Source organism: Epinephelus moara, chromosome 20, assembly GCF_006386435.1.
Source record: "Epinephelus moara isolate mb chromosome 20, YSFRI_EMoa_1.0, whole genome shotgun sequence".
NCBI lineage: Eukaryota > Metazoa > Chordata > Actinopteri > Perciformes > Serranidae > Epinephelus > Epinephelus moara.
The window spans coordinates 38,574,778-38,587,083 of NC_065525.1; the positions used below are offsets into that span (position 1 = coordinate 38,574,778).

The 12,306-nt window shown below is 42.7% G+C and overlaps 1 protein-coding gene across 1 annotated transcript in view; it reads right to left on the minus strand.

The window, feature by feature from the left end:
* The window catches only part of dgkzb (diacylglycerol kinase, zeta b), a 58,534-nt gene that overhangs the window by 14,286 nt on the left and 31,942 nt on the right, over positions 1-12,306 (minus strand). The window contains exons 10-29 of the mRNA XM_050073804.1: positions 11,037-11,111; positions 10,669-10,770; positions 10,430-10,512; positions 10,237-10,297; positions 9,355-9,468; positions 8,801-8,941; positions 8,634-8,712; positions 6,828-6,883; positions 6,576-6,638; positions 5,764-5,837; positions 5,520-5,631; positions 5,014-5,213; positions 4,814-4,914; positions 4,526-4,617; positions 3,501-3,570; positions 2,726-2,766; positions 2,443-2,627; positions 1,891-1,980; positions 474-542; positions 343-377 (exon numbers count right to left, since the gene is read on the minus strand). Coding sequence (XP_049929761.1) covers positions 343-377; positions 474-542; positions 1,891-1,980; positions 2,443-2,627; positions 2,726-2,766; positions 3,501-3,570; positions 4,526-4,617; positions 4,814-4,914; positions 5,014-5,213; positions 5,520-5,631; positions 5,764-5,837; positions 6,576-6,638; positions 6,828-6,883; positions 8,634-8,712; positions 8,801-8,941; positions 9,355-9,468; positions 10,237-10,297; positions 10,430-10,512; positions 10,669-10,770; positions 11,037-11,111 — 1,843 coding nt within the window. The remainder of the gene's footprint in view (positions 1-342; positions 378-473; positions 543-1,890; positions 1,981-2,442; positions 2,628-2,725; positions 2,767-3,500; positions 3,571-4,525; positions 4,618-4,813; positions 4,915-5,013; positions 5,214-5,519; positions 5,632-5,763; positions 5,838-6,575; positions 6,639-6,827; positions 6,884-8,633; positions 8,713-8,800; positions 8,942-9,354; positions 9,469-10,236; positions 10,298-10,429; positions 10,513-10,668; positions 10,771-11,036; positions 11,112-12,306) is intronic.

Below are 12,306 nucleotides of genomic sequence, written 5' to 3' on the forward strand. Positions count from 1 at the left end.
GGGGGGGGGGGGGCTCTATGTAGAATTTATGTGGTGATCTTTTCTAAAGTGCTAAAATTGGACATTTTTGGACTGTGACTGTCTGTGTGCAGATTTACATTATAGTCACTTATTATTTATCATTCTATTTTCTAATTTTCCCCCTTCTCAGTTTTCTTGGTCTGACTGTATGTCAGCATGTATCTTTATTTTCTTTCTTGGTTTTGTTTTTGTATTAACTTCTTCAAAATGTTTTTTTAACGTAGCCATTAATGCATCCACATTTAAGTGCAAGTATCAGTGTGTATACAGTATTAGAGTTGCATCCGTTACTTGTGGAGAAACATCATGAGAAACTTTTACCTTTTTCAGGATCGTGTGAGGTAGCACTGGAAGGACTGTGAGAGGATAAGACAGATAAATAAAATATTAGATGTGAACATGGAGGAGATAATCACTAAAACAAACACACACTCATAGCGATGCCGTCGTACCTAATGATGGGTCTGAAATCAGCGAGCGTTGTGTTGGAGCGATGGACATTGATGATCTTTGCCCCTCTCCTTCAGATCACAGAGAGATAGCGAGGACAAGATGGACAGAAGACACGTTCAGAAGCTGCTTCAGTTCATGGTACCAGCAGTAACACTGTGTGTGGTACCATGAAGTATTTAACGCTGACAGACAAGTGTCAACTTGTGTAAAACAAAAAGTTGCACAAATATCCATCAAACAGTCAGCTGTTTGGTATTTATACATATATATACTATATGTATGTATAAATATATATATGTGCACATGATGACACTGATGACATAATAATACAACAAACAAAGTTCTTTTAGTCCAGTTTGTGTGAAATAATTCAATTATTTATCATCTATGTGACATGAAAATCTCACGGTGCTGGAAAGTACAAGTACAGCACTTCAGATTCACCATTTCGTACCGTCCCCATGTTTGGTCCCCCCTCTGTTGGGGTACCTAGCACACAGATCTGGTACTAAAAGGTGGAGCTGTGAACACTGCAGTCTGATTGGTCAGTAGAGGACGGTCACTCTGCTCCAGTTGTGGCTGGTTTTGAGGCTCATGTTCACTGTTCATACTGTAGAGAGTTTTATTAGTAAACTGTAACTATAAAATGAAAGGATGTTTTGCTGCCTCTCACAGCAGCTGGAGTCTGAGAAAAAATAATTTAATTCACTGGGCCGACTGCCGGTGACTTTTAAGGTGGAATGTTAACTTGTAATGTTACTCAATGCATGAGTTGACAAAGTGAATCCATCAGCACACCTTAAATTTCACTGTGACAACTTTGACTATTACTTTAGTTTTTATATGACAGACACTTTGAGTAATGAGTGGATCTTCAACCATTTATATATATTAATTTCGGCCGGGTTATGTGACAAAATATGTTCTGATCCTCACTCAGAGGGAAAAAGAAAGCGCTGTAGAGCCTTGTTCCTGTGGGCTACAGCAACACTAAACCCCTGAGCTTGCCTGAGAAGGACTAAATGCCCAAAGCTGCTATATTTAAATACCCCATGGAGAGAGACTCTCACTGCAGCCTGTTCTATTTTGTTCTGAAAATGCTGGCGTGCACTCAGCAGTGAGTGACAACAACCCCCGCCCACATTTAAGAGGACTGTTTGCAGGGGAAATGCTAGGGTCTGGGTACCATGTCTAAAGTTTTGGTGGGGACGGGGCTTTAGAAGCCAGACTTTGATTTGGTAGGTTGACAAATGAGCTCCTCAACCTGTTCAATCGAACCTGTCGAACTCTAAATCTTCTGTGTGATGACAAAAGCTGATGAGATGGATCAGACGTTATGTTTTCCTGCCAGAGACACGTGAAAACCTTCTTGCCTTCTTGGCAGTAAACCTGATGTGTGTGTTTGTCTGTCCCTACCTGCAGAGGGCAGTCTTAGAGGAGCTTTGGGACAAAGCGTCAGCCACCGAACTGTCACTTGAAATCCTCTTCCTCTGAAACTCTCTCACCCTGAAACACACAGACAGACAGACAGACAGACAGAGAGGTGGTTTTTGTTCCTGTGTTTTAGGACTGATTTCTATTTTCTGACTCTAAACTCTCTCAGTAAACAAGGCAGCAGCGGTCAGGTGTCTCAGAGTGACCCAGGAAACTGAAGCCACGCGGGGACAAAGGTTCAGATCAGCAGCTCCATGGAAACGACACTTCAAACAGCAGCAGGAGCTCATTTCATGTCAGATAATAAACACCAGCTGCCGCTCAGGCTCATTCTCATTCACTCAGCCTCTGAGCCGGTCGTCATGATGCTCCAATAACTGCTGCAGGACCACCTTCATCCAGCAGGAGGCGCTCTGCTCACATTCAGTTTAATATTCTCCTCATGTATGTTCTTATTATATCTGATTACTTCCTGTGATAATTGTTTATATATAACTCTGATGTGAAATCATCCAGCAGTGTCCTGCCTCTCACCTCGGTGTGGTCGAGGAGGTCGGGGAGCAGGGGAAGGCGAACTGTCTCTGCTGGTCCTGGTGCTCCTCAGAGTCCACCAGGTCGGGCATTCCGGGGGAGGTGCCCACCGTCTCCTTGGAGACCATCTCCGGGTCCAGGATGTACAGCTCCTCCTGAGAGATCTCCGTCACATAGTTGAGGTGTTCCTGGAGCACGTCACACAAATGTTAATAAAATGAGTTGAGAAAAACAAATAATGTTCCCTTTAACTTTGTTTTTTATTGTCTGGATGTTCAGTTCACACCTGAGCTCGGTCGATCCTGTAGAAGCGATCTGCAGTCGTACCTGGAAGTCAAAGAGCAGGGGTCAGGTTCTCAGTGTGGTGGTGAAAAGCTGAGAGTGTGTCTCAAATTACATACTTCTGTTAAGACACTTCAATGTAGTCCACTATGTCCACTACACACTTCTTGTGTAGTGCACTAATTTCAACAGTGTAGCGTTATTTTAATTGTGCACTGCCAGTTTGCACTTACTGGAAGTGATGAAAGCCTTTTTTTAACCACCTATTCTTCTTTTTCATCTTCTTTTTAAATGACGACTTGCAAACAGATGGTGGAGCATTATCGCCAATGTTTGACCGCTATCTCCACCCACACATAAACCAAACTTATGCCACAACGTCAATACTGATTAAAATGTGCTGCTGTAGCTAGGAGCAAGTTAGCTAGCTAGCGCTCACATCATTGTTCGTGGTACCAAATCATTACAGACTCAACATATCTGACAGCTTCTATTCGGTAACAGCATTGGTGCTTAGTGTATAAAACATGTATAACTAACAAGCTCCTTGTTGTCCCAGCAACCATATCAAAAGTTGAGAAGCTTGCTACGTCACAAAGATGAAGCTGTTGAGTGTCCATCACTCCACACTCAACTTTTGGACTGGTCTGAGTGCACCAGTTGTACACTGCATTTTCCCGTACTATGCAGTGTGAACACACTTGTGCACTCAAACTATTAAGTGTTTAGTACAGAAGAATGCAATCTGAAACATGCTATGAGAGTTGGTTTGAACTTACAGTCGAGGAAACACCACTTCGTGGACAACTTCTGTGAAGACAGACACTCGCCCTTCATCGCGTCACAGTCCTGACGAAGAAGAAAGGAAGAAGAAGAAGCACGTTAACTCTGTCAGTCCATGTGACAGAGGGAAAACATGTGTCGCACTCCATATGCATTTCTCTTTTACTCCGGGGACATTTTGGAGCTAAGGCTTCTTTAACATCAACAATCAAAGTCAGACACAGACACTGATCTGTTTTACAGACCTGCTCACTGAAGGCCTCTTCGTTATATCTTACAAAATACAATTTCTCTAGGAGCAGGAACATAGAGTTATGTTTTAGATAATCACATATAAACATTTATGAAGTTATTTCAATACATTTCATGGTGGGTTATTCTGTTTGTACTTCCCTAATATGGTTAGTAGTTATTAAATATATAACTCTGTTTACATCAGGTTAGGTGATCTTTTTTTTGTGGCTTCAAAATGTATTTATTTATTCATTTATGTATTTATTTACTATTAAATAAATATAATTATATATATAGAATACAATATATAAACACGCCGTAGTTAGCAAAATGCTAATTTACATCCATAGTTCCTCAGCAGGCAACAAAAACTAGAACACTATAAGTGACGATGTACAGATATAAATATACAATACACAAAAAGAAAAAGATGAAATAAAAAGTTTGGGAACAACTGTAATAATCAGTGTGAGGTGATCGCATCGGACTTGACATCTGAAAGCTAAATGATGAATTGATTAATTGGCAAATAGTATATCATCCCTCTCTTGCCATTTTCCCATATACAGTAAAATAAATAAATAATAAATATATATAAAGTTAAAAATATAAAGTTCTACATGATTACAGTTCATTATTATTATCATTATTTATTTATTTAATGTATACTTGGAGTCTAACTGAAGATAAAATCTTTTTGCAGAGTGCCTTCCTTCCCATTGTGTTGGCCATTAAAGAATAATGGGAGTTTCTATTATTAGCAGCCCTGATAGTGTCTCTGCTGTACCTGGTCCAGGTTGTCGTGCAGACGCTCGATGAGCAGGCGGCACGTCTCCAGGTCGCTGTCTCCAGGGACAGTGATCACTCCGAGCGGCGTCGCTGCATGAAGAGAGGACATGTCAAGGTCCGACTGTAGTATCCAACATTAAACAGTAATGAGACAAGTTTAAAAAATAAAATATAAATGTTTCTTGTGTGATTAAAGAGCTGTTGTCCTCTGGGACAGATTGACTGATTGATTAACTGTGTTGAGGAGGTTATTGATCCAGCCACAGTTAACCCTTCACTGACTCACAGGCCTCCTTCAGCTGGTCCTTGTCGTAGTGCAGAGCTTCATAAGCTGCCATGCTGATCCGGTTCACTCTGATCTGAAGCTTCTCAGGAACTGGCTGCTGACTGTGCACACACAAACACACACACACCAAGAACATTAAGAACAGAGTACTGCAGGTTGGTGTTGTGGTGCAGTGTGACAGATTAATGCTCAGTGTTTACTCGTTGAGGTGGGGCATGGAGATCCTCCTCTTGGCCTTCTGCACCATGTTGGCCTGGTTCCTCAGGTTGATGTGGATGATGGATGGGGCCAGCTTGCAGGGCTCTCCGTCCACCTGCATGGGGATGGACTTGTAGGTGGTGAGGGTCACTTCTTTACACTGATGGAGTCGCTCGCCGTGACCTCCCACCTGCAGTGTGGCCTGGACACAAACATCCACAGGTCAGTGAAGGGTGGAGCTGCTGCTGCTGGCATGACTCATCTGACGTGTCGTTTGGTGTCTTTGGATTCATTTACGACACCATATAGAACTGTGTAGTGTATTATGTATCATAGTATTCATATAGGACGGTGTGGTGGAATAAATTCAGATCAATATTGTCTGAGGACCAATGAGCAGCAGCCAACAAAACATGAAATGTGTCATTCATCTCATCTGTACAACACTTTGGTCAACTGCGGTTAAATGTTAAATGTGGTCTGATGTGGAGAGCAGCAGAGAGCTCACCAGAGACGTCATGGTGAATCCGATGACCTCAATGCAGCCATCGTCATGACGCTGAGGTTCAAAGTCCTGATGTTCACCAGGGTGACCCCACGGCACGGTGCCGGCACAGTACCTGCAGCACACACACGTTACTGATTATTTTTCATGTGGGCACGATTCTGCCATGTTTTAACATTAAAACTAAGAGGACAAAGATAAAATGTCATCAGTTAGATTTTTATTTAAACACTCCAGCTCAGCGTACCTGGGGATGTTGAGGAAGAGCAGACACTGTAACTTCAGCTCCTGGACTTTGGTCGTCAGGTCTGTGCCGTCACACTGAGGAGGGAAACACACACAGGCTCAGGGGTTCATACATATACACAGACTGTACTCACACAGTCAGTGTATCCTGCAGCAGTGCTCTGCTGAGGCTGCAGGAGTACTGACAATATCTATTTTCTATTTTTACATCACCCAGAGAGACGATAAATATTGTATCATAAAACATTTAAAAAACAAATTTTCCGTGGGTGTTTGTAATTTTAATCTGTTTGAATTCATGTTTCCCGTTAAAGACCAGCTGACTGTTTGTACAGAGCAGAAATTAGCTCATAAATCACTGATGAAGGAAAGACGGCTGATAACGTTTAGGGGAATAAACTAGAACACTTTCGGTGGACATTAATTATTAAGAAAGTGATTATAAAGTTTAGAATAAAAGAAAAAAAACATTTGACTTTTGTGAATTGTCGCTGCTGTTTTTTAAAATTTGTTTTTCCATTTGAAGGTGATGGAAAAAGTCTTTTATTTTCTCTGGACTGAAGTCTGTTGGTGTCAGCGGCCAAACATGGATTAATCCGCCGCTGAAAATAATTCCCAACAAAGTCACTATCATCTCCTGTTTGTTTGATAAAAACAAGTGAGCAACTTTAAGAAACTACTGATAACTATATTATTGTGAGGTGTTTTTAAAGTTTGTTTGTTTTTGACTGATTTAAGCAACTCAAACTGCTTTAAAACCGTCACATTTTAGCGTTACATCTTTCTCAAAACGTTCTGTCCGTCTTTACTCACCACCACTTTGATGTGCTTGGCGAGATCTTTCGAACTCCCACTCAGGAAGTCTGAGAAGGCCGTCTGAAACACACACAGATAAATTAATGCACATTACACACACTTTAATGTGTAAACAGAGTTTAGTTTATTCCGGTCATTTTCTGACTAATCTATTGTAAGTATTACACACTTTGATTTCCACTTCTAAACCATCCCACAAATTTACTCCACATGCTGAAAGTTTCAGAACAGAGTGGTGAGGACACTTACTCCTGCATAGAACATCTTATTCCTGAAGCGGCTGTTGAACTTCTCAGGGTTTGCCTCTGAAAAGACAAACAACACAAACATTCACCTTGTTTCTGATTTTACATTTACGTGACCTGAAGCACAGGTGAATAACCCACTCACTTTACTGTACTTTATCTAGATAAAACAAAGAGAAGAGAGGACACACTGCGAATGGTTTACATTTCCATCCATCGATGGAATGATATGAGATTTTAATTTAATTAGAGACGTTTTTATTGATCCCTGCCGGGTAATCAGGTCAGCGAGCGGCAGAGAAAAGGATGTAGATAAGAATAGAACAAACACAGGAGGAGCACTGAGGGGAGCATGAACACAGTGAGGACGATGAACGACACATTTACTGAGCTGCTCTGTGGTGGAAAATTAAAGGTAAGTGGATTTTTAGCAGGTTACACTCTCAATGCTACACATGTCAATGTGTCTGCTGTAAATCGTTAATCGTTAATCACAAGCAGCCATGTTTTAAGTGTCATGACAACAATAATGATTGAAGACTGAAAAAAATAACTGAGCCAATCAGAGATTTGTGGGCGGGATTAAAGACCCTAATCTGTACATCTTTGGTTTTAGGGTCTCAGTGGCGCAATAATAATGGGCAGCATGGTGGTGCAGTGTTGCAGTGGCTGGCATTGTCACCTCTCAGCAACAGTGTTCCTGGTTTGAACCCAGGGGTGGGGGAGCCCTTCTGTGCAGAGCTTGCATGCTCTCCTCATGTCAGCGTGGGTTTTCTCTGGGTATACAGGACATGCTGCAGTGATATAATCTTACAACCCTTTTCGACAGTCATGGCCTGGCTTGGCTTGGGTTGGGTTGCTTTGGGCCACCAGCCAAGCGCAGCAGGAATTTGCATTTCCATCACAACAGGGCTACCCACTTGTGATGGCGGCTTGTCTTGGGTGATGACGTTTAAAAGCAGCGGGGTGATCCACGGCTCAAGTTCCCTGTTATTTTTGCTGCATGTGTTTTTCCACAGCAGGGCAGGTAAAAGAAGTTTACCTGTTGGAGGTGAGCTGTTTGCAGAGGTGCAGTAAGTTGTCTGCAGCTCTTCGTCAACATCTCACTGTGGCTGTTTCTGATTTTACTCTCCCTCCCTGCCGTATTATTACACTCACCTTTATTAAAGAAAAGCCACTAACAAAGTGCTGCCAATTCAGTAACAACACATTTAATTTCCTATAGATTCTTCACAATATAAGTCCCCTCTTATTTTGTAACATATAAACTTTTATTGTGAAGCCGCAAAATAAGGAAATGTTGAGTTTTCGAGCAGCAACTTCACACAACTTCTAATATGTCTGATAGCGAACATGAAACAGTAAAATAAAGCAGATATTCACAGAGATTCAGTTCGAAGCTACAGACGTACTGAGAGCTGAACACACAGCCACTTTTAAAACGCCTGTCTCTCTGGTCTCTTGCAGACAGAGGTGAGGAGAGTCTTGCAACACACATGGCTTGTTTGAGGGGGAAAAACAGGGTCTTTGAGGGCTGGCTGCAGTCGGCGAGACATCACCACTACCCTCTTGAGGGAGGGCAGCCCAGCGTTTGGACCTACTGCAGAAAAGGTCAATTCTTTGGTAAAGCTTGGCGTGGCACGACGCGTTTCAACTGATTACGGAAATGCAAATCGCTATGGCATGGCTTGACTACGCGCGGCCAAAAGTGACAGTGGAAAAGGCCCATTAGTTCAACATGTAGTGCTGCTGACTCTGTCACCAAAAACATGTGTGATGTGTGTGTGTGTGTGTGTGTGTGTAGACTGACCTCTGGATTCATGGAAGCCCAGCGTGACGTGAGCATCAAAGCCCAGACTGAAGTAGTTGTTGAAGACGTCAATAGGAAGCTGAGAAACAGCAGAAATCATCATCATCATCATTAAAGACGTCTGATTAATCTGGTCTCTTGTGTGAGTGACAGACATTCTGACTGACCTTGTCTGTCTGATGTTCGTCCCGGTCCTCCGGCCTGGCCTCGGGGTTCGCCTCCACGTTAAGGTTCCAGCGGTCCAGCTGGACGACGTTCCCGTCCTCCACGTGTGAGAGGATCTTTGTTATCGGTTCATCTGTGTAACCCTGAGAGACGAGAGATCAAATCTGTTCTGTCAGCATCAGCAACACCGCCTCTCAAATACTTCTGTGGTGTTTTTATTTTTGGTTTCTACACTTTCTAAAATGTGTTTTTGGATGTAACTGAGCAGGTTTACCAGAGATCTCAACTTTCAAATTTAATTTCTAAGGGTCCTACAATTTACACTACTACTCCGCTCAGTCTCAGGGAGAAATATTGTACTTTTACTCCACTACATTTATCTGACAGCTGCAGTTACTACTCACTTTGCGGATTTAGGGGCCATACACAACATGAATCGCAATTCTTTAGAAAAGCTGCCAAGATATCAGGGATTTTAGGCTGAAAGGGCTGTGAAATCCTGGAGGGACTGTTTAACTCCATTATAGAGCTTCAGATAAGCTCCAGTGGAACTCACCCCTCCCCAGTTGAGAGTCCTGGCCAGGTCGTTTCCGGTCCCCAGAGGGAGGATGCCCACAGGAGGCTGAGGACGGAGCTTCAGCTGGTCCAACACTGACAAGATCCAACCCACCTGAACACACACACACACACACAGGCATGCTTAACTCACACAGCTATACATACAGTACAGAAGTATTTTTATTACTGCCCCTAGCTAAGAATTTTCCAAGTCAACCGACAGTCATCATTTAAGGCCATTAGTCGACTAGTCACCCGCAGGTTTACGATATTAATTCAATTATTAAATGATATATTTTGGGCGGGGCAACACAATGGTTTGAGTTGAAGGTGTGAGAAAGAATAGTATCAGTAACATTGTTAACACTGTGCTACATTACAGAGAAATACAAAACCGTACTAATGAACCTTCATTAATATAGGCCTATATTTTATCTACAAGTGCACGTCACACACTGAGCGAGCCGCCTGTTAATGACGCTGTGGGCTAATGGGCATGTAGCTACTTCCATGTTTCAGATGATACGTCATGTTTGTAGTCGACCAATGAAGATGAGTTTACATATCACCTTGGGTTCGTCCTTCACCTTCTCAAAATGATCCCACACTTTGGATTTCCTGCCCGACATGTTATTAACTAGCCTGTGGAATAACCGCAGGTACCAGCCCTGGAAATTAACCTGACTCCTGTCTGACTGCTGAGCGTGGACACTTCCTGTGTCTGTCCTTTCAAATCAAATTCCAATATGGTCCGGTCATATGGGTTTTGATTTTTTTTGACAAAGGCGCAGCTCCTAACAGCTACGGTCGACTAAGGTTTGGTCGACTACTATTAGGGGGCAGCCCTAGTACAGGATGTGTTGAACAATGTTGGACTCACTGTCCCGTCGCCCCCACAGGCCAGGATCCTCAGGTTGGGCACTTTGGCGTACAGCTCCAACCTGCAGGAGACACAGAGCAGAGCATCAACATCACGTGTCATCACTCGAGTATCCGCAGAGATCCCTCCTTTCTCTCCCACACGGAAACAAGCGAATTTGGATGCACCCTTGGGTCAGTGTAGCTGATCTTACCCCTCTTTTGGTCCTCCCTTTGTCAGGTCAAACACCTGTCGAGGGTTCAGGTACCACATGAAGGACTGGATGATCTTGGCTCCCTGAGAGAAACAAATTGTGGTTATTTTCAGTCTGGATGTATTTTCCTTTTTCATGTTGTTACACTGATTGATTTCAATTGCACTTTTGTTGTTTATTTTCTCCTTCAGTCTGTAGGGAGTAAAACAATGTCCTTGGGGGCGGGGCTATGACTCTACCTGGTTTCCTCCACTCTTGGGGTTAACAAACACCAGCAGAGGCTTCATGAGCTGAGAGGGAAGAGGCTTCACCAGGAAGGGCTTCCAGCGGCCATCTTGGAGCTGAAAGGCACACAGACGAACACATTTACAATCTCATCACATTACATCATCCAAACTCATTAACCTTAATACAGCAATTATTCTATTTATATTACAGCTACTCCGAAGACTCAAATCAAATTTAGACAAATTCAGACTGTAACTCAGCTGATAAAGATGAACGATTTAAAGCAGTGAAGGTGTCACCTGCTGGTATACCTCAAACAAGCTTTGGTTTAGATTTGTAAACTGATAAAACAACCTGTTGAGTCTCGTCACTTCCTCACCTCTGACCCCTTCTTGCTCGATTTGTTGCATTTCAGCGATGTCCTTTTCTTCTTTTTACTCGACTTTAGAGATGACTGCAGAGAGGAAGATAAACACAACGACATCAGATGTTATGTGTGTGTATTTTATTTTGTTTATCTTACAGTGTGAGGACCCTGATGGTATACTCACATTGTGGGGACCAACTACTGAATAGCCAAAACCCCTCGCACATTTTACAGTTCACGACCAAACTAAACCAGATAGAGTTATGTTCTACTTTCTCTTTATATTAAAATATGACTGTTCTGTACTTAACATAAAGATGGACACCAAATAAGTGGTTTACAACACCCATACTGTATAGTTTCGCGAGTAAGTACAGCACCTTTAAAACAATTACTTTTGACCAAAGTTCTTTGTAGAAAAATTACAAAATAAACAATGTATAAATAATAACATAAAAACACACTGATAAATAACAAACAACACAACTGTAATAAACAAAATACAAGTCAGTCATGTAGTTAAAGGATAACTTTGGTATTTTTCAACCTGGGCCCTATTTCCCCATGTGTATGTGTGCGTATGATTCATAGGTACAACTCGTTCTAAAATTGGTTCAGTATTGAGGGAGGCGGATGCAGCCGGCAGCCGCGAAATGAGCTAAAATGGTAGATATGGGGGCAAATGCATCCCGTATAAGTTTGCGCATTAAAAGTGCTTTTTTTCGCCACTCACCGGTTCAGATGCTATCTCTGTCAATAGCATACTAAGCGTTTCCCTTACCCTTAACTTGCTCTGGGCTGTGACGTCATCTCGCGAGAGCTTTGCTTGTTGCTGGAAGAAAACAGAGGAGCCATGCTGAGCGCCGATCCGAGTGGCGCTGGTTGTCCCGGAGTGCAGTTGAGAGTTTTACTGCATCGATTGTAAACAATGGTTCGTGTTTGTGCTTATCCGAATTGCAAGAACAGGATGTCGCGCAACACCCCGTACAGCTTTCATAGGCTAGATGGCGAGACGGCGAGATGCTGAAGTTGTGGCTAGTTGTGCTACAAATGGATGCTAACACTCCTGTCCAGACACTGCGCCTTGCAGACCATCGGGTCTGCAGTGCTCACTTCTCTCAAGATGACTACTGCCAGCCGAAGAAGAGAAGACATCCAATCCCGAAACACCTCTTCCTCAAGAAAACGGCTGTCCCACGAGTAGAGAGAGCTACAGACACAGTGGAGGTAATGTTATAAAAACAATGTTCGTGTAGTATGCTATTTACAGAGATAGCACTGG